The sequence below is a fragment of the Dasypus novemcinctus genome, chromosome 28, assembly GCF_030445035.2.
Source record: "Dasypus novemcinctus isolate mDasNov1 chromosome 28, mDasNov1.1.hap2, whole genome shotgun sequence".
Classification (NCBI taxonomy): domain Eukaryota; kingdom Metazoa; phylum Chordata; class Mammalia; order Cingulata; family Dasypodidae; genus Dasypus; species Dasypus novemcinctus.
In genome coordinates, this window is record NC_080700.1 from 28,275,450 (window position 1) to 28,298,710 (window position 23,261).

The 23,261-nt window shown below is 41.7% G+C and overlaps 1 protein-coding gene across 7 annotated transcripts in view; it reads right to left on the reverse strand.

The window, feature by feature from the left end:
* RPS6KA2 (ribosomal protein S6 kinase A2) overlaps nt 1-23,261 on the reverse strand; it is a 507,583-nt gene that overhangs the window by 388,986 nt on the left and 95,336 nt on the right. For 2 of the 7 annotated variants that reach the window (XM_058289676.2, XM_058289674.2), the window contains one exon: nt 20,277-20,327. The exons of 2 other annotated variants lie outside the window; for them this stretch is intronic. In XM_058289676.2, coding sequence (XP_058145659.1) covers nt 20,277-20,327 — 51 coding nt within the window. Of the gene's footprint in view, nt 1-4,923; nt 5,244-20,276; nt 20,328-20,425; nt 20,515-23,261 lie in introns of those variants that run through there. 3 more of the 7 variants (XM_058289677.2, XM_058289680.2, XM_058289678.2) reach the window with 3 other exon arrangements.

Below are 23,261 nucleotides of genomic sequence, written 5' to 3' on the forward strand. Positions count from 1 at the left end.
ACAAATTCCAATTTTTGTTCAAGCCAGTTTCATTTGACTTCATATCCTAATAGATTCTAATACTTAGCCAAAGACACGCATAGACTCCGAGAAATCTATAGAAGATCTTATTGACTATTCATAATCAAGCCCTTGCAGCAAAGACAATCAAGAAAGGCAGCAGCCAGTCTTCCCATGGGAAATAAAACTCAGAAGAACAGAAAGGAGCAAGAACAAGTATTATCTCCAAAAAATACTTGAGAACATGAAGATGATCATTCATCATATTTTTTCCTGTCCGGTGAGAAGGTTTTTTCATCTGTACCTGGATGGCTATACTCTTTTAAAACCTTATTCCAAAGGCTGTATCAGTGTTTCATGCACATTTATGCAAAAATTAGCTATATTGATGTACATTACTTTAAACAGAAACATTATTTTAAACCATTTTCATTATTAATAACCTGTAATCGTTCAGAGGCCAGCCTAGCAGACTGGACAAGGTAGCCCCAAGTAAAACCCATTTGTTAATATAATGGAAACCACACAAAGAACAAACATCTGCAATGGAAGTCCAAGGAATGCAGCTGCACTTGTCAAAGAGAGAGACCAGAGCAAACACAGGCTCCTTAAAATCCTCAGCTTGAGACTCAAGAACCAAGGAACACACTCAGGTCTAAAGAGACCATTTAGAATCAACGAAAGAGAACGTTTCAGAGGAAAGAGAGAACAATCTTATTTTGTGGATTACCTGGTAAAAATAAAAGGGAACGTTACTTCAAAGAGTGACATTGGTTAAAAAAAAATTGAATGGGATATTAAACATTTCAATTAATTTAAGGGTGATAGATCCATAAGAGTGATTAAGATTATTATAGAAAATTATGTTTCTTGGTGGTAGAAATCATTTTCTCAAACACTTCAGTTTTCACACACAGAAAAATCGAGGCTAAGAGAGTAAGGCAATAAGGCAAGAATTAGAATTCCATTTCCCACCTCCTATTTCTACTCTAGAGTGTTTGATTATTTCCCCCTTTCCCTTCCCTCCCTCCCCCATAATTGCCCCCCATAGTCTTGTATTTGTTGCTTGTTGCTTTCTTAGTGAAATCTAGACCAGATGGATGGGCACTCTTTTTTGGGGGGGTGGGGGTAGGGGATTATAAAGGCTATTTATTTGGGGTAGAAGTTTACAGTCACAAGGCCCTAAAAAGTCCAACTCAAGGTACCATAAGAGGTACTTTCTCACCTTTCGAAAGGTGATTTTCATTGATAGGATGGGAAAGAAGCATCAATAAATTGACAAATACTTATTGAATTATAAGACTCTGACCTCCCCATCCTCAGGTCATTATATTCCTGGGGATAAAAATTCAAATAGTCATCAGTTTGGATTAGTTGTTCTTAAATAATATTCAATAGGAACCTCTCTGAAAAATGCCTCAGCTATTTGCATTTTTAGGTGTCTTTTAAAAGTGGTAGCAAGCCTTCTCCATTTTATGCTTTAAAAGCAATACAATGACATTTCTCATCCCTTATTCCATGCCAGTCAAAATCTGCTTGACCTAGATTTTCTTACCGAAGCCCCCTAAACTGTGGCTTACACTTCATATTACAAGACAGCCGTGTATAGTGTTGTTGGAAGTTGCCCTATATTAAAACACAAAATGTCCTATATTTCTACAAATCTCTCTCTCTCTGTTGACCTTGTGCTGACCTTGTTAAACATCCTCCCACAACCATCTTCCTAATATTACACCACATTGTCAAACAAACAAAGTCATCAAAACTCAGGCCGGCTGAGTAATAACGTCACACGGTTTAAAAATACATCCACAGGAAAACAGATTTAACTGTTGTCGTTGTGGAAGTTTATCACCTCACAAGAAACATATTTCAACTGTTAGTGACTTAGAGCTGGCTAACGAGATGTCTTATTCTAAAGCAGTCCTTATTCCGTGCAATGCATCCTCTAGACAGCCATTCATGCCTGTGAAACTGGGAAAAGAGACTGAAACTAATCTGCCCGTGAGCCAGCCAGGGTTCATAACAAAGACTTAGAAAAAGCTCAGGGACTCTTTGAGTGAGGATGCTCAGTTATCTGAAATTTTAGAAAGAGATGAGTACCAGACACACAAGAATGACGAGGCAGCAGCATTCTGAAAAATGCCTTGCCCATGCTGGGAACTTTATAATGCCTTTTTGGGGGGCCATTGCCCCCCACTTGCCATGCGGTAGGGAGTTCACCCTCCTTACAGGGAGCCAGTAGACATTGCCTTTTGCTATAGGTACTCGCCTGTCAGTCATACCAATAACAGTTTTTCAAATATAGGGACTTGGCCTTCCCTGTTGAATGGGTTGAATCATGTCCCGCCAAAAATAAACATCTTCTAGTCCTACCCCCTGTTATGCACATGTGACCTTATTTTATAGGGTCTTTGAAGATGTCATTCATTAAGACGGAGGCCAAACTGCATTGGGGTGGCTACTACGTCAGTACGACTGCCATCCTGATGAGAAGGGGAATCGGGCACAGAGCCAGGGGAGAACGTCACGCAACGACTGAGGCCGAGAACGCCAGGGACTGTCACGCACCACCACCACAAGCCAGGAGAAGGGCCTGGAGCTGTTTCCTCCTTCCCCATTCCAGGGGCAGCGCGGCACTGCCGACGCCTTCAGTTCAGGCTTATGGCCTGCAGAGGGGCGAGACCGGAAGTTTCTATCGTTTTAAGCCATCCAGTTTGTACTGCTCTGTGACAGCAGCCCTGGCAAACCAAGACACTTACCTTTGCCTTTCCCATGCCATATTTGTTGAAAGAATGCTGAAGAAATAAAAATGACCAACTAATGGGTAGGGGTCATTTCCCAGGTCTCCTTCGGGTTTGCTGACCACTCCCCTAAAATATCACTTTTGACCATCATGGTGTAAAGAGCTCAGGAGAGGTGTCTGCAGACCCAGTTGTGTCCCTGGCTCTGCTGCTCACTCGCTATGTGATCTTGGGCAAGGCATTTCAACTCCTAGGAACCTCAGTCTCTTCCTCTACAAATGAAGGGATGGACTATGTGATTTCTAAGAATCCCCCCTCCAGTTTCAAAAAATTTTGAGCCTCTCCTCAAAACCTCTAACATCCGTATTCGTGGTACTAAGTCATGGAACTGAAAGCCAGGACCACTAAATTCTAACAAAGAGTAGTGATTTCCTCAACCAAAGTTATGAAGAACTGTCTGAAAAGTTATGAAGAACTGTACAACATCCACACATATTTCTAGATGTTTTCAAATGGATTGCTGGATGAAGTTCCATCTTCAGAGAGCTGTTTACCTGGCCCACATTTGGTTGCCTCCTGTTAAAATGTTTTTTTCTGCTTTGTCTTTTGGCCTTTTGCCTTCAGGCTACGATTCAGAACATTACAGAAAAGATGATTAAGGGGTGCCTTGTGTTTAATAGAAGGCCATTTTTGAGGCTATTGATCACTACTTTACTTAATGTCCTCTCTATGGGGCCCCTGCAGGGGGTGCTTCTCTCAAGACTAAAGAATTAGATGTGTGCTCCTGAACAACTGTTTTGTTTTTGTTTTGTTTTTTCACCTACACTGAATTCTGCCACAGCCTGTGCTTCACTCTTTGGGAAGTTAGCACTCTCAGAATTAAATCTATGGGCACCATCCACAAGTATGCTGTGCCTAGTGTCAGTGTTCTATGCACCGACTTCATGCCTAGTTTCATATACTCTTTTTATCTTATTTCCTTTACCCTGAATAGATGGACTTAACTATTTTAAAAATCTTGTATTGGCTATATTTGTTTACTTTATTGAAGTCCTTTGGGAATAAGAGGGGTTATATACACATAAGGAAATATTCTTGTAGATACGGTGTCCATTTAATTCAATGCAATCAACCACATGAGAAATGATGACTGAAGATCTAATAAACAAAGATTGAATTGGGTAGCGACCTGGAATTCCAGGGCAGTCATTTTTATTTGTATCTCTATCTACATTTCTAAAATGGGGACACGTCACTTATTTTCTTTCTCTCAGTTTTTTTCACCCCTCAAACAGAAAGAAACAACACATTCATCTAATAAAATCAATATAAACATTATCATTTTAGGAGTGACTACAAAGTGAAACAGCAATTTAATATTTATTAACCATAAGGCTACGTAAGAACTAAACATGTAGACGGTTAGAGAGAGACACTAAAATAACGAGAACCAGAACACTTCTCACCCTATTCAAAAAAAATATATGCACAGAGTTGGTAAAGTCAGTTTCATCAAAAAACATGAGCACACCCTAATCATATCCCCATATGTCAGAGACTTTTAAAGTCCTGTATTCCATACTTTTCCTTTTAAAGAGAGCTATGTGAGCTACAACAATTTCAAAGTAATTTCTTTATCAAGTCCAACCAACAGATTGTAAAAGCCATTCAGTGTGACCTGGCTTGAATTGGAATAGGATGCATACTTATCACATATAACTACGAAAATATTGGTGTTATTTAACTTAAAGATGGACAGACTTAAATTTTCACCTAAAACTTCGCCTTTTTTGTAACAGTTTAAAGAAACATCACCTTGGCTACTCCCTTTCCTTTGCTTCTGAAAAAATTCAAGTCAATCACATCCACACAATTGACAAACACTCTTGAGAACCAAAATATTAAATTTAACAGGGTTCTACCACGCCCTCAAAAACAAGATGAACGACGACATAAACGATGACAGCTCTCTCTAGGGATGCTGGAGGGTCCTTTGCATTACCCAGGACAGTTTTACATTTCAGGAATATACGAAATGTCACCCTGCCCCAGGAAATAACTTTCAAACTGACCCCTCCTTGAACAAGATCTACCCCCTTAGTAGTTTCCCAGCAGTAAATAAAAACAGTCAAAACTTCCCCAGGATCCCCACTTCGAGAGCCGGCTCTCTCCCCCTTACCTTTCTGAGAAAGAGTTTCTGCAGTTTCTTGTGTGACAGCCTGATCATCATTTACGCTCAAGAGCCCCGGGCGACCAGCGCCGCCTGCGCTCCAGCCATGGTCTTGCCTCTCCTTTTATCATCTCGGCCGAGCCAGCTTTACCTAAACACGTCACCAGGCTGCATCTTGGGGACCAGCCTCCCTCCCTCCCCCTCAGCTCTCTTCTCCAGCAGCAACAGATTATAAATCAGAGGGCAGCCTGGCCCCATGCCTTCTGCCTCTCCTTATCGGGTCGTGAGAAGCAAATGCTTGTGCCGCGTTGCAAAACCGCAGCTGTGCTGGCGAACTCCGGGGAGGAGAAGGGGCAAGGGGGGTGTGGGAATCAGCCTTCAGGCGGTGCGTTTTTTTCTTATCTGAATACAAAGTCCCTGCTCAGTCAGTCTCCGAACAGGCTTGATCACAACAGCTGGCGGAATCCATCAAAGAAAGCCGGAGGGTCACATGAAGTAGTTTAAGGTTAAAAACTGTCCAAGACACGTGCCCACGGTGCACCTGTCAAATGTCAGTCCAACAAGCCTTAGCGGAAAACGAAAGGGTGTGTCCCATCGTTGTGTGTCATTTAAACTAAAAGAACACGTTTGTGAGACCAAGGTCAATACAAACGTTTGCTTTTTTTTTTTTTAAGGTGGCACTGTTTCAACTGAGGCACCAACTATGCAAGGATTATCCATTCCATCACTGCTTCAAAAGACATCCTCCACCCCACATAGATACAGCCACCTCCTTGGCCATCGTGGACAAGGTCCTATCTGGTTAATAGAATAATCGGTTTTGTTTTCTTTGTTGAAACAGCTCACGTGTGCTTCTGCCAGCCTCTTGCATCAAACTTTGCCTTGGTGCAGCCCAGAAGCAGATGAGTTTCTGCCTGATTATGAGTCTTTGAAAGTAAGGTAGTAGGGTCAGAGCAAGACTGTGGCATGGGTTAAGAGTTTCCTTTCCTTTCTTGTTAATACATAAGCAGGCTCCCATTCTGATGACATAAAGATGCAATATGAAAAAGTACCAATTACCTATCAGCTTCTAGGGGGAAGCAAAGAGAGGTCAGGGTTAAGGAGGTAGCTATGGAAATAAGTGGGTATAAAAATACAAGGAGTGAAAAGGAGGAACCAAAGGGAAAGAGGAAGTTCAAGACCGAAACGTTCAGAAGTGACCTTGACTGAGTCCAGCTCTAATAACAGATGGACGCCCTGATCCACCTCTTTCTTTCTCCAAAATGCTAAACTATACAACACCTGTTTTCCAATCAAATAAAAATAGTGGAAGTGCAATTGTCCTTTCTCAAGTGGTTTCTATTCCGGGAAACTTGTTCTACCAAAACAACTTTTCATTCATTTCCATTGCAGTTGGAGCACACATACTGGGATGTTCTTTCTCTTAAATGGCAGACTTGATTAGAAATCAATTTATCCGTATAAATGTTGTATTTGTGTATCTGTGAATATGCACACACATATTTCTGATGAACAGCAACCTGAGAGAACTTCGGAGAAGAGAGCCCTTAGGTCACACTTCAGAGGGCATTCTAAGGTATAACTTTTGTTAATCATACTTTCTATTAGAAACACTTTATTAGGAACCTATTATATAGGATTTAAAAAAGAAAACATGTGTCTTGCACCTTTGTGTATGCAATTCATTCTACTCTGGCGCCATTGGCAATTATTGCAGGCTGAAAACAGAACGATCCCATGTTGAGCTGTTATTTTGAGATGAAAGCATGGCTATATATTGTTGATACTCTAAATTATGCAATGGGGGAAAACATGTTTTTTTTTTTTCAGATTTCACCAATTACTTATTTTGCTCCTGATAGTGGAACAAAATAATAACACAATAAAATTAATATCAATCACTATTCTTTATGTTCTCATCAAATTTCTTATGCATTTCAGGCTTGAATTCTCCCTTTGTCAGATCAGCAGAAGCTGATTTTTCCCTTTGGAAAGTTCTGGAACTTAAAATCTATATGAAGTCTTTCACAGAAATAAGCAGTATTTTGGGGAACACACTGGCAGCATCGTCTCCTACCCATTGCTGTTAGCTGAAGACTCAACTTCTCACAACCCCAACTTTTTCCTTTTTCAATGACCAATGCAATGGCCATGGAGAACACCATAAAAGAACTTAGGCTTCTTCAAACCCTGGTCCACAGTATGTCTAACTGCTGAGGGTGGGCAATAGAAAATATTTTCCTTGAAACCTGGGCTCCTGGAGGTCCTTCCTGGATATTTTGTGTTTTTAAAAATTTTATTTTATTTTTGCTCTATCAAAAGAATATGGTATCCAGGCTTGACTTAGACTTAACAGAATTTTTTTTACTGAATTTCCGTTTAGCAGAGGGGTAAATGGTCAAGGTTCTAGTATTGCCACAAGCATGTGGGAATTAAAGTGGAAAGCTTATTTTCTTTTTTTAAATGCTTTTAAATTACTTAGATTACATAATATTACATTAAAAATATAGGGAATTCCCATATGCCCCACTCCCCACACCGCCCACACTTTCCCACATTAACAACATCCTTCAATAGTGTGCTACATTCATTGCGATTGATGGAGCATTGCCACTAAGCATGGATTACAGTTTACATTGCAGTTTACGCTCTCTCCCACCCAATTCTATAGGTTATGGGAAGATATATAATGGCTGATATCTATCATTACAATGTCATTCAGAACAATTCCCAAGTCCTAAAAATGCCCCCACATTACACCCGTTTTTCCCTGTCAATGTCCTCAGCACCTCCAGGGGCCACAGCCTCCACATCAATGATATAATTTCATCCATTGCTAGAATCATAACAAGTCTATAGTAAAATACCAGTAAGTCTACTTTAGCCCGTAATTCATTCCCCAGTCCTGAGGATTCTGGGAGGGTGATGTCCATTCCACCTCTAGCTAAGAGGGGGCTTCGATCCCATAGGGCCGAGGGATGGGACTCTCTTGCATGCAGTTGTAGACCCTCTCGGTTCCTTGGTGTGGTAATTGTCCATCAGCACATGCTCATTAGTTGTCCTGGGTGAGACCAATGAACTGGAGAGTAGGTCTTCCAACACTTATTTTCTTTTACTGTCTGTAACTCTTCAACGCACACCTCATTTGGGGAAATATTCACAGCCTGGCCCAGAATACCATCAAATGGAGACTTATTAGGAGAGAGAAGAGTTTGGGGCACCAGCATTTCCTTACATTATTTTGCATGCAGAGTAAAAACAGAGGCTTCCTAAGATAGTTGGGGTATATCTACCCCAAAGAAGAAATCCCAAGAGTAGTAGCAAAACCATCTCAACCAAACCAAAGTTGACCTTACCTAAGCCATATTTTGAATGTAAGGGAGATAAGATGATTGCTTAGAATGGAGACTCTAGATTATGAAGGCTATGAGTTCTACTCTGTCATCACAGTAATGGGAACCTAACCTAGGTTAGATTAACGCAAGCCATGGGAAAACTCAAAATCAGCTCAGCCGAAAATGTTCACCTTTCCTGCAGCATACATTTTTCTTGAGTGCCTTGAAATCGCCTGCTCACTGGCAATTCTTTTCACCTCTTTCCAGTCTGGTGGCAGTGTGCCTGAGCACTGGGTTGGTCAAAGAGAGAGGAGGATGGGAGAAATGGAGAAACAAAGGATTTGAATAACCCCGGCCTAAAATGATTAGTTTTGTAGTACAAGTCTTTCAGGTTATATCAAAGGCAATGCAATTCAAACTCCCGTACAAATCAAAGGCACTTAGCACACATGAAAATGCATTTGCCAAATAAATGTGGTCTCTGGCTAAATTGTAGTCATGTTGGATCGAATGGCTCTGCAGAAGGATCCTTTCATTTCAGATGGAATTTAAAGGCAGCTATATGTGGACTACATTTTGTCACCGTTACTATGGCAAGAAATTGCCCTTTATTTTATGCCAAGGGAAGGAGTCATCACACTATCGTGGCTTACTCATCTTCCAAACACATTTTTTAAAGAAATTACTTTGGAAAACAGCTATCACTGCTGCTTTGCCACTGCTTTAAAGGAATTGCTATCACTGCCTTGTGGGCTACACAGAGTCCAGGAGCAGAACCAAATGCTCACACCCATCCACAGTCCCATCTCCCCTAATCCCATACTCAACAACTTCAAACCCCCAAATGCATTTTAGGGTCACCATTCTTTATTAAAAGTCTTAATCCTGGTCACAGAATTCAAAAGTTGCATGTGTGGGGGTGGGGTGAGAGGAAGATGACGCATCCTAAATCCCACCACAGTAGCAGAGTACACAGTACTTAGCAAGAGGAATGTGTAAAAACAATTTTTAAATGAAAGCATTCTTGGAGGGAAAGTCCTCCTATTCTCATTTAGAGCTGATCTCCAATAGTCACCATGGTACCTAAGCCTGCAAGTGAGTTTTAGAGAAAACATATCTAATAGGAACACATCACAAATCTGGGCTTTCAGCTGCTGTCAAGGTTATACTCTTTCCCAAACTGAGAAATTCAAACTCTGGCAAAAATCCTGGTAGCCCCCAATTTGCAGACAAATCGACGACTCCACAGAAAAAGGCAGCTCTTTGCCATCCTAGCCATGTAGATGAAATTGTCTTCACTTCCACTATGATTCGAAGAGCAAACAGGAATAATGAAGTAATGCAGGATCCCCGGGGTTTTGGCCAAGAACACAGGCTCCCGAGCTGTGAATTGCACGCGTGAAGGTACAGGGGCTACCACAAATTCCCATGAAAACACAGGTACCCAAGTCATTTTTCTATGGGCCAAATAGACGTTTTACAGGTATATGTGATACTAATTGCAAGTACGGATACTCTCATGATGAATAAAATTTCAGTTTTATTTAAAAGGTGTTGGTGAATTCATGTGGCATTTTAATATTATGTGGTTTTCTCAATGCCCCAATAAAAAAATAGACCTACCCTAATGTAGGATACGTGACTTACTTTTGGTTTTGGGTTGTTTTTTTTTTTTAAGTTTGGGACCCACTAATTTAAACATACCAGGAAAAAACACAGACCATAGCAGGAGTCCGATTTCTTGCCTGACAATTTTCAAAATTTCCAGGCTTAGTGGAACCCTACTAGATGTCATTTGCTTAGTGTGGAAAACATATGGCGAAGAGTTATGCTAAATTCTATTTGATTATCAAAGAGTTGTATGTAGAGTACGTAAAAATGTTATTTCCACAAAAGAAATTAAGGAGAAATTTATGGTTTCAGCAAGAATCTACATCATGGCATCATAGCTATGCATCCTAGCTAAGAAGAGAGCTCCAAAGCCTGAATTCAAATCCAGACTCCACCACATAGCTGTGTGATCTTGAGTAAGTTATTTGCCTCAATTTTCTTATCTGTAAAATGGTGTGATGGCTAGGCTAATGTGTCAGCTCGGTAACGGTACCCAGCTCTTTGGCGAAGCAAGCACTGGGCTAATTATAATACAAGGGCATTTATGGACTTTCATCATCAGTGAGTTGATTGCATGGATGGCTGATTACATCTACAATCCACTGAGGAGACTGCCATCAGCAGTGAGTGATGTTTTATCCAATCAGTTGGATGCCTTAAAAGGGGACGTGATTTCAGCATTCGGGGAGAATTTTCCAGCTCAATTTCAGACAGCCGGCGTCTCCTGGGAACTCATCAAGGACCTTCATCAGAGCCCCTGGTTTGCAGCCTGCCTGCAGAATTTGGACTTGTGCATCCCCATGATCACGTGAGAGAATTTGATAAAATCTCATACTTTTACAGATATCTCCTGTCGATTCTGTTTCCCTAGAGAAGCCTGACTAATCTGAATGGGGTAGTAGGAATCACAGTGAACATTCGCGTGGTTATGAGCGTTAGATGACTTAAATTGCTAAGGTGCTTGGACAATTGCCTGGGACATAAAACATATTATCTACGGGATTGTTAAATAATGAATTAAAGAAGAACAAAAAAATGGGAGCAAGAAAAATTCTTGATTGCACTGATGAACAATCTATGAAAATAAAATAGGAAAGCTAGAACGGCCCATTTGTTCAAGTTCCTCACTATACATACAAAGGCATTAAGGAAAAGCATTTTATAAATTAAGAGGCATCATACAAGTGAACCAAATACTGGTAGTACCAATCCAGCATTAGGAATCCAATTCTACGTGTTCCATAATGTTAACCACCCATAAAGAGTCATTTATTTTGAAAGACTTAAATATTGTCTTACCTTGAGAAATAAAAATGTATCAAGCATGTTGTCCTGGGTGGTGCTTCACGGACAACTACGGGACATTGTAGATCCCCCCAGGGCCCACTGGATGGAACGTGGGAGAGTGTGGGCTATGATGTGGACCATTGACTATGGGGTGTAGTGATGCCCAGAGATGTACTTACCAGGTACAATGGATGTGTCATGATGATGGGAGAGAGTGTTGCTGTGGGGGGAGTGGGGGGTGGGGGCAGTGGGGTTGAATGGGACCTCATGTTTTTTGAATGTAATATTTAAAAATAAAATAAAATAAAATAAAATAACGTATCAAGCAATCCTTTAAAGATTTTTTTTTCAAATCCATGACTGAATAATCCGGTTAAACCTGCACATCTGCCATGAATTACTGAATTATATTGCATGGTCATAATACTTTTCATGAATAATTGTAGAGTCATTTCTTGTGGGAGCTTTAGTGTTTATCTAGAAGTAATGGAAAGTATCTAGATAGCTCTAAAAGGTAAAGGAATTTACAGTCTAGGAATTTGTGAACAGAGGGTATTTCCGTTTCTTTGTACGTATTGTACACAGCCTACTAGTCCCCCACTTTTGGACTACTGCCTGACGAGCCAGTGACACCCACTGCCACTGAGGAGAGGGAGTGCAGAATATCATCCAGTGGGGCAGAGAGAAATGAGTCCGAGCTCTGCTTCACCACGAGACCAAAAGAGTGCTTGGACAGAGTTTTGTGGTTCATTGACAATTAAGTGATGGGCAGAAGAAAATGCCACCATGGGACCAGAAGAAGGGGCAGAACCATGAGGCAGGAGGTTAAGCGGGAGGAAGTGATTCCATAGAAGTTGAATGAAGAGGGTATTCCCAAAGAAGGAGAGCAGGAAACCTTCCAAATTTCTCCTGGTAGATCAAGTAAGGTAAGAAGTTACCTGGGAATTGCATTTTGGATTTAACAAGCTGGAGCTCAGTTGTCCCTTCTTTCAAAATCTTTGTAGTAGAACTGAAGGGACAGAATGAGATAACAGTGGGGTGAAGACAGAGCAGGAAGTTGACAGGAGAGGAAGAAGAGAAAGACTCAAACAGCCTAAAGGTAGAAAGGAGGAAGTGAAGGCAACAACAAGCAGGCACAGGGGTCAGGTGGAGTTGATCTTCTACTCAACTATCTGTTTAGGTGGGTGCAGGAGCTCCCCCAAGCATGGGGAGCTGTGTGTCAATATTCTTTGGCACATGAAATGGAAAATCTAAATCATGAAAAGGTAACTTCTAATAGCATGAGGAAAAAAATTCTTAAAAGAAACCTGGAGAACAAAAGCAACAAATACATTCACAGCTACATATCTATATCTGTACCAATATCTAGATCTTTAAACATCTTCTATATCTATGTATAATGTTTTCTGTATAATATATTTACATATTACATATCATATATTTATGTGTGTACGTATATATATATGTACAAACATATTTATGAAAGAAAACCAAGTACTCAAAGTATCTTAAAGCTCCTCCCTAATTTGATTCCATCATTTCGACAATGCCCAACAAAGTGGCATGACATTACCAAGTTCAAATAGCTAACTGGGGGCAAAGGTAAGACTCGATGTCAGGGCTCTTGGCTCCGAGTCTAGAGCCATTCCAATCTGACCATGCTTCTATTCAATTTACAATGATGTAAAGAATAGCCGTTGTGTGTGCCAAAGAACGAAAATATCCCAAAATAAAATAATACAAGAAGAATATCGGTCTCAGAGCCACATCACATTTTCTGAAAGAGGAATTTGAAAAACTCCTCAAGGTGGAAAACCAGCCGAAGCAATTATGGGTATTTGCGTTCTAAGAACCCTGAAGTATTTATCTAGGAATGAATAAGCAGTGTTTCTCAAACTGTGCTCCCCACAAACACCACGTGCTCTGAGAAGGTCCCAGGTGCCCCCACGGCTCTTCCTAAGGTTGGGCCCATCAGAGCAAAGGAATTCTTCCACGACGTGAGGTAAGTGGCTGCTGCCGTGAGCTCTCCAGGACCCCTCCCCTGGCCCTCCTCCCCCTGCCTCCACTCTAATGCTTTAAACCTCTCCCCTTATGTCCTGTGACACTGAGTTCCTTATGGATTCCTTATGGATTCCTTATGGTTTACCCATAGCTCACGCACAGTCAACACAGTACACTGGTGTCTATGAAGTCTCACATAACTCCTCCAGTCATAAAAAGAAATAATAACGATAACGTGGCTGCACTTTTAGGAGATTATAAAAGAGAGCCACAGTTTCCTAGGGCTCTGTTTCAGGAGAACATAATGTAGAAGACGCTGGACTAAGTTGGAAGGTGTAAGGCGTACAGCTGTATAAAAAGAGAACTTAGAGAGCGCCCTATTTTTTTGAAAGGCGTGAGGCCAGGCATCGCTTTTTAGTTGCGTGACTTGGAACAAATTGCTTCATTTTTTTTTAAACCTTCATTTCCTTGCTTGTCCATGGCAATGATAGTAGAAAAACAAGCAGAGACTGTGTAAACGGGACTAGGGCAGTGCCTGGTATTCTGTTCTTCTCCTGCTAAGTGAAAGGCTCTCGGGGGAGTGTGTCCAATCCTCCTTCTCCGTGGCACAGCTCTTAAGAGCTGAAACTGCACCTACCTTTCTGTAATACCTGGGCCTCTCACAGGAGCCAACAATAAATATTTTTGTGGAATGAATGAATGAATGAACGAATGAATGAATGAAGAGCGCCTTTACAGGGGGTTGCACTGGAAATGGGGAAGACGGCTGGTGTTGTGCATAAATAACAAGCTCCACTGCAGAAACGTTGCCTCTGAAAACAGATGGAACAACCAAAATTTTGCTTTCAGTCCATATCCTTCATCCATTTCCCCACATCACTTACCAACTCCATCGAAAGCAAAATAGACCTATCAATACCAGGGCTTCTGCTTCAGCATTCGAGACAGAGGTAAGGAAAAATTTGATGAAAAAGACAACAAAAAGCAGAAAAATCACACGTATCACCCAGGCAGAGGCACAGAACCAATTAGGTCCGGGACAAAAAAAGTTTAGCGCTTAGGCAGAAGAAGCCAAACAGAAAGGAGAACCCAGCTCATGCTACAATTTCAAAATTCTAATTAAAATTTTGTGAATCCTTTTGGTGCTGCTGCTATCATACAGGAGCCTGTTAGACTGAGCCTCTACATGCCAGCCCTTCTCAAAAAGAAACCAGGAGTTGACAAATCTTTGTGGAGTGCCTCTCAAGTGCCAGGCCTATCCAGAGCCTTTCAATCTCTAAATTTCTTTTTGAAAGGATTAAGGCGAACGGTCGTGTTATTTTCCTTGCAAATCAAGGTATCTGGAAAAGGAACAGATTGTTTCACAAATTATTAAGAATTAAAGGGAAACGGACTTGGCCCAGTGGTTAGGGCGTCCGTCTACCACATGGGAGGTCCAAGGTTCAAACCCCGGGCCTCCTTGACTCGTGTGGAGCTGGCCCATGCACAGTGCTGATGCACGCAAGGAGTGCCCTGCCACGCAGGGGTGTCCCCCACATAGGGGAGCCCCATGCGCAAGGAGTGCATCCCATAAGGAGAGTCACCCAGAGCGAAAGAAAGTACAGCCTGCCCAGGAATGGCGCTGCCCACATGGAGAGCTGACACAACAAGATGACACAACAAAAAGTAACACAGATTCCCGTACTGCTGACAACAACAGAAGCGGACAAAGAAACAAGACACAGCAAATAGACACAGAGAACAGACAACCGGGGGAGGGGGGGAATAAAATAAATAAATAAATCTTGAAAAAAAAAAGAATTAAAAACCAAACCATACACACACACTGAGGTCAGGCAGTCAGTCGATGGATTGTGGGAAGGGCTAACCATGTTCTCCCAATCTGGGCACAGATTTATTTATCATTAGATTTATTTATCACTCTTTGTCTGGGGACTGGGGAGTCCATGCCTTCATCTCTCCATCTGTAAAGATTGCTACTTTGGCTTCCAACTCTACACTCTTACAACAGCAGCCACACACCTCTGCTTCAAATAGAAGGAAACCTGACTGAACAGTTGCTTTCTCTTTCATAAAGTCCCACAGAACTTTCTTTTTCATGAAGTCCCGTAGAGATCATTGAACAACACACCTCTATAAAATGGGGCACCTAAGTTCATTCTAAAGCAGTAAGAAAAGAGGGCAGGGGGGTGGGGGACCAAAATAGCCCCTAAGTGGGCAGAAATTGGTCTAAATAAGCTACTTCTATTCTGGTCAAGGTTGAGGACGTGGACAAAAGAAAACACTCTCCCTTGGAAACTGAGCCTCCTTTGTCTCCTTTTTAGATTTCCTTTTATAAAACTAAATAAGTGATTTCTCTATCCCACAATAGAGAAAGAGAAACTCAATTGGCTGTTACATTGGCAGTAACTTGTAGGTTTTATTCAGTAAAATACATAAGAGACAGTTAATTGCCATGTTTGGCTGATTGGCAGTTTCCGTGCCATTCCTGGTAAAAGCTCATGTTTCTTGTCAGAGGTCTTATATAGCACCTGCTTATGCCCCAGCAGCAAACCTGGATTAGGATTTTAAACAAGAGCACCTGCAATCCTCTAACTTGGCGGAAAAATGTGTGGAACACAAACTTTTCCATACCTTTATTGAAGATATATCTTAAGGGAGAGGGGAAGGGAAAGGAAAGGGCAGGGAAGAGAAGGGGAGGAAAGAGGGGAGAAAAAGGGATGGTTGAGGAGGGGAGGGACAAACAGAAGGAAAAGTTCTTTTCTTATCTCTTCTTCCTTATCTCTTACTCTTACTGCTCTCGGTCTTACCTTTTTTTTTTTGTCTTTAATTTTTTAATGTTACATTCAAGAAATATGAGGTCCCGGTATACCCCCCACCCTCCTCACCCCACTCCTCCCCCCATAACAACAACCTCCTCCATCATCATGAGACATTCATTGCACTTGGTGAATACATCTCTGAGCACTGCTGCATCTCATGGTCAATGGTCCACACCATAGCCCACACTCTCCCATGTTCCATCCAGTGGGCCATGGGAGGACATACGATGTCCACCCAGCACCACCCAGGACAACTCCAAGTCCTGAAAATGCCCCTACATCACATCCGTCTTATCTTTTAAATCACTGCTACCTTCCCACCTTTTTGCTCCTAATTTTTGTGCTCCCAGGTGATGCTGTTTGAACTCTGATTTCTACATTTTTATCCCTGAAAATAAGAAGTGAGCCCTGCAGATCATTTTCAAGGTGAATCTGAAAATACTGCCTCTAGGGCTATCCAGGGTACTGGCCTCAGACATGACGCAGAAGGTTTGATAGAAATAGCCACTCTCCTTTGGAAAGCTCTCCAACTCCACCCATGGCTCTTATATATTCAGGCTTTATGGGACTGGTCATTCATTTCCTAAAGAAATAATTTGCACATGGTGTCCTCCACATAAATCGCAATCCCTGGTACTCAGTTTGAATCATCTACCTGATCCCCTCTGGTTCAGTTTACCCATGTTCATTTCCATGATCAAGAAAGAGAAACTTGGGAAGCGGACTTGGCCCGATGGATAGGGCATCTGCCTACCACATGGGAGGTCCAGGGTTCAAACCCCAGGCCTCCTTGACCCGTGTGGAGCTGGCCCATGTGCAGTGCTGATGCGCGCAAGGAGTGCCCTGCCACGCACGGGTGTCCCCCGCGTAGGGGAGCCCTACGCGCAAGGAGTGCGCCCCGTAGAGAGCCGCCCAGTGTGAAAGAAAGTGCAGCCTGCCCAGGAATGGCGCCGCCCACATGGAGAGCTGACACAACAACAAGATGACACAACAAAAAGAAACACAGATTCCTGGTGCCACTGATAAGGATAGACACAGTCACAGAAGAACACACAGTGAACAACTGTGGGGGGAGGAAGGAGTGAGAAATAAATTTTAAAAAAAGAGAAACTTGGATTGGGTGTAGCTCAGTAATTGAGCACCTGCTTTCCATATATGAGGTTCAGGGTTCAACCCGCAGTACATCCTTTAAAAAACAAAACAAAACATATTCGTGAAGTCTTGATACTCTGAATGCCTGTTTAGTATGGTCAGTCTAAAGGGGGGTGATGATGACATTTATAAGAGTAAATCTTTTGATTTTCCAAGAGACTCGATTTTTTTGTTCATCTCTACGGGGCCAAATAAAGTTTTACCAAGAGTTACCAACTAGAGCTTAACTTTTTTTTCCATGGGCAGTCTATAAACTACACTGAAAGAGATGGTAAGAAAAGAATAAAAAGGCTCTCCCCCCCCACCCCAAACATGTGATGTTTTCCAAGTTTATTTAAATTTGGATACAATTAAAAATAGTATTCAGATACTTAACTGGTCACTTAGTGAAAATATTTAGAACCGCTTTGAGATTGTAGATGGTCATGGATCAGTTATCATTAACCATAAAATTCTACTGACAAAATTTTTATGAGGAAATCCAATTCATACCAGACAATTGCACCAACATAGTGGAATTTATTATTAAACTTAACCTACGATTCAACAATAAAAAGGAAAACAACCCAATTAAAAAATGGGCAAACATCTTAAAAAGACATTTCTCCAAAGAAGATATACAAATGGCCAAAAAGCACATGAAAAAATGTGCAACATCGTTAGCCTTTAGGGAAATGCAAATCAAAACCACAGTAAGATACCATTTCACTAGAATGACCGTTATTAAAGAACATGAAACGACAAGTGCTGGTGAGGATGTGGCGAAATAAAAAAACCTTAGTGCATTGTTGGTAGAAATTTAATATGGTACAACTGCTGTTGGAAACAGTTGGGCAGTTCCTCAAAAAATTGAACATGGAATTATCACATGACCTGGAAATTCTACTTTCAGTTATATGCCCAAAGTAAATGAAAGCAGTAACTCAAGCAGACATTTGCACCCCAATGTCCACAGCGGGATTATTCACAATAGCCAAAAGGTGGGCCAACCTGAATGTCATCAATACATGAGACAAACAAAACGTGGCATAGATATACGATGGAACATTATTATTATTTTTTTTTTTTAAGATTTATTTATTTATTTAAGTTCGCCCCCTCCCCTGGTTGTCTGTTCTTGGTGTCTATTTGCTGCGTCTTGTTTCTTTGTCCGCTTCTGTTGTCGTCAGCGGCACGGGAAGTGTGGGCGGCGCCATTCCTGGGCAGGCTGCACTTTCTTTTCACGCTGGGCGGCTTTCCTCACGGGCGCACTCCTTGCGCGTGGGGCTCCCCCACGCGGGGGACACCCTTGCGTGGCAGGGCACTCCTTGCGCGCATCAGCACTGCGCATGGCCAGCTCCACACGGGTCAAGGAGGCCCGGGGTTTGAACCGCGGACCTCCCATATGGTAGACGGACGCCCTAACCACTGGGCCAAAGTCCGTTTCCCACGATGGAACATTATTTAGCCATAAAATGGAACGAAGTTCTGATACATGTGACAACATAGATGAGCCTTGAAGACATCACGTGGAGTGAAATAAGCCAGAACAAATGGACAGATGCTACCTGATTCCACTTACGGGTAATAGAATATGCAAATTCATAAAGACGGAAGTGGAGTGCCATTTTCCAGGGATAGAGAAGACTGCACGGATGGGGAGTTAAGGCATAATAGGTCCAAGGTTTCTGTTTAGGGCGATGGGAAAGCTCTGGTAATGGATGGTGAGGACTACACAACATTGTGAATGTGATCCATCTGAGTTGAATTGAGGCTTAAGACTGGTTGAGATGGGAAAATCTTATGTTGTCTATGTGTCTCCACAGCTTTAAAAAACAGTGACTGAAAATGTGTTCCGACACCAAACAGAAGTACCACAAAGACGTAAAAATTAACCAGAGAATTCTGTAAGGAGCATCGTTTGTGTCCATGACAGCTGCAGACGACCCCAGCAATAGAATGGGATCTCTCCCATTCCCTGAGGTTGATGCCCTTCCCACTGGGATTTGCAGGTGTCCCGGAACGAGCAGGGATTTAGCAAACCCCTGAGGGACTTACAGGCTCCAGATGTCTCCCTGGGAAGCCTGTCACTGACTTGTGCGGCTCCGCGCGCCCACAGGTTATGGCCACCTGGACAAGTTGACCCTAGAAACAGTCACGCTTCCCTTGAAACACCTTTTTAAAAAACTTAATTTCAAGAACTGCTAGAAAGCTGTCCAATATACCAGAAACTCAGGAGCATTTTTGTTCAATATAGCTTATTATTAATTAATCTAAATTTAAATAAGCCTAAGGAAAACCCAAGTTTCAAAACGACCTATTTGGTGCCTCCAAGGAACAGCCCCATTTTACTGGCCGTGGCTGCCAGTGAATATTTAGCACTAATAATTGTAAATTCTACAGCGCCGCTGTTACACATACTGTTATTACGTAATAGTATTGTGAGAGCTGGAAGAAATTACAACTTGTAAACAATAATAAAAGTATGTTATAAATTGCCTTATTTATAATGTTATTATTAAAACCACATAGCTGCTAGGAAAAAAATATGAGAAGTATACCGCCTCTAAATTATTCATTTGAGGCCTAATTCCTAGAAATCTTTCACTGAGAACCTGACATTTATATGCACAAAAGTTTTAAAGATAGCTGGTCAGCGACCTGAAAATCCTGTAGCCTAGACACAGTATTTGAGCCAGTCCCAGTGTCCTAAGTTTGTCTAGCTTAGGAGCCTCTTTGTCATATGTAATTCCAACTTATTTTGAAGGTATACAATGGAAGTTTAAAATAAGCATTGCACACAAAATCATATATTATATCCTAGGACATATATATTCATCTGTACCCACAATGATCCCCAGATTCTGAATAAAACACACAATCTTAAGGTCTAATAGGATGAAACTTCCAGTTTAACACAAGGCAGACCCCTACTGTACAAAGACATTATTGCACAACTCTAAGCACTCAGGTTTCACACAGAATGTCACATAATTCAATTTCTACTGTTTAGGAATCCACTTTTCTAAAAACCACATGGCAACTTGCTTTGCTAGACTTTGGACAGTGTCAAACAACCAAAGAAATTGAAAAAAAGAGACTTCACATTCAACATTTTTTCAAATGCAGCTCATATAAGCATGAAAGAAAATCAACCAACATGAATTTTTCTTACCTCTACTGGGGTAGCTGATTTTGTCTCAGGCAAGGTTGAGTCACATTTGCCCTGTCAAAGTAGAAAATTAAGAAAGAATTCCTGTAAGTCACAGTACGTCATTTGCAGTAAGCAATTCCATTGTTGAGACTGTTCAAATGGACACTAACCAAACCGGTGATTTTTTTGTTTCTAAACATCAATCTCCACATGATTCTAAATAAATTTGAGGAGTGTCAATGTCAGGAAGCTCTGCAGTTACAACCAAAAGAAGGGAACTTGCTAACTTCTGTGCAACTTTTAAAATTCAGCCAAAGGAAGTGATGATGCTTCCATCACCAACCTCAAAACCCAACTGAAAAAAAAAAAAAAAAAAAGCCAAAACAACAAAACAAAACTGGTTTAACCTTCCAAATACAAAGCATTCTAATCAGCTATGGGCAGACATTTTAAGTTGATGTCTAAACTGTCCATTCTAGAGAAGGTATTATTTCCAGCAATAGGAAACTGCAGAACTTTAGTCATTCAATAGGCTACCAAATACCAAATGAAAATTCTAATAATATCTAGTCACAAGGATTCAAACTCAGAAGCACATACATTCAGAACTCCTTCTTCTTCCGACACCTGTTCTTGGATAGAGCTAGTCTGAAGATTTTACTCAGCAATATGGCTTAGGATCTTTGAGAACAGAAAGGATAGCGCCCCTTATTTCTGCACACACGATATTTCTATTTTGACTCTGAACTTTATTTCTCCTGCATTGCTCTCCTGTTCTCTGTTCCTTGGTTCAAACCCACTAGAAAATAAGAGATACAGAAAGAGGCCAAAATTCAAGTCACTTTCTTCTGCCTCTTATGAATAACAGTGGGTGGAATATCAGTAGAAAGTTAGAATTGCGGTCTCCAGTGGCAGGTGATTTAATGTATCGCTACGCCCTTCACACTGACCTGATCAGCAACATTATACAATTGTGGATGGGCTCCTACCTACCTGCCCTGGAAAAGGAGACCCAGAACTTCACTATCCAGGACAGGAATCTCAGCCTACTAGCTATCACTGTTCTCCACCTCCACCAACTCCGTCTTCCAACACAACTAGCAAGCAGCTGCTCTCCAGCATCTTCATTTCTTTATTCCCTAGAAAGTAGGGCCTATGCCAACAGTTCTCAACTTTGGCTGCACATCAGAACCATCTGGGGAGCCTCAAGAACTCCCAATCCCAGTTGTGTCCTAGATAAAATGAATCAGAATCTCTGGAGAATCCTGACTTGTCAGCAGGTTGAATGCATCCAGCCGATTCTGATGTGTGGTCAAGGTTGAGAATCATTGCTCCCAGGGTGTTTCTCCTTGTTTTGCATCCCTAGTAGATCTGAAATTATTAAATGGCATGGAAGCATTTTCTGCCACTTGTGTTTGTAGCTTCCATGCCAGCTTGTGCTGCAGTGGGCATGCAGCAAATATTATGGTGGTTTTTTGTTTGGTTTTGTGTGTGTGTGTGTGTGTTTTAACCCAACAGCTCTCTTCCCATCTTGGCCAATAGTACCTTTCTTTCTTGTGAGAAGTTAATGTCCTGTGGTTCCAGTCAGAATAACTACTGTCCCTCCACCATCACCCACCGCCATGGAAAGGGCTGGTAGCCCAGCTCTGGTCTCCTCCTGTGGGCATGATAACTGGTCAGAGATTGGCCCAGGACTGCCTTAGAACTCTTCATCCTCTCTCTCACTGGGATGTCTAGCTTTGCAGATGATCTAAGTCTGAAGTTTATGCTTGTTTCACCATGGGAAACATGCCTGCCTGAGAAGGAAATGAAATCAGATGGGGAGCAAAATGTGGTGTTCTGTTGACAGCTTTTATCCCCTTGGATTCAAACCTGCCAGAAGCCATCTGCCCCTAGACATTTCAATCAATGGCCAATTTTACTTACACCAGTGTGAGCTGGTTTCTGTAACACAAAAAAGAGAGTGAGACCTCATGCAACATAAATGATGCATTTGCAAGTAAATGCCTAATAGCATGAAAGGAGAATCTCAAAAGTGTCACAGTGCCATGCATTCATCCATTACTTTAGTCAATCAGGTGAACAATCTGTGGACAGACCGATCTTCTGACTGGGACAATCATAAAAGCCCTAGGATGTACAAAGAGAGTATGCTATATTTGGGGACTTCCATACACCAAAAATGCAAGTTGCTCAATTTCGCATATTTTCTCACGTAGAATCATTAGCCATCTTTCACTTCTCATTTTCTGAACCCCCTGCTTTGCAAACAAGATTGAGAATGACAGTGAATTAAACAAGGCAATCAGGAATGACTTGGAAATGAAATGATCTCATCCTCCCCCCAACAATTTTGGAACCATGCGTGGTGTTCCTTCAGCCCCCTTCTATTCCCTGTTCTCCTTTTAATTCTAATTCCTTTCCCCTTCTCTTTACATCATGAGAAATCTGCTGTGCTTCAGCTTCTGTGTCAGACTTGGTTGGGCAGGAAATAAGGGGGAGGCTCAGACTCCAAAAATGAAATCCCAGGTCCTTCTTCTTCATTCCATCCCAAGATATGAGGGAAGCGGACTTGCCCTCTAGACTTTATCTTCCTCCCTTGGAGCATCTGTGATTATTTCAGATGGGGAAGGAAAAAGGGAGTGGGAAAAGGAAGGAGAGGAACTGGAAGGATCTCTGAAGTTCTGCTCTCAATGGCATTCCTTCCATGGGGTTTTCCATCGTGACAGGGGTCAGATCCCCAACCAGGAAACCCTGATTTCCTGCCCATGCCCCATCAGGAAATCCTGCCTCCTGTATCTACCTACTTTTATCCCCTTCCTCTTCCTCTGTTCTCATCCTGTTCTATACCTGCCACTGCATTATTGTCAAAATATATTTAGCCTGATTTTAATTTCATCACGGCTAGCCCCCTCAGAGAAGAAGAAAAGATAAGACATTTGAGATGATATGAAACACCGTGTGCAAACGATTGTATTCCAGATATATTCCAGGAAGAATAAACTT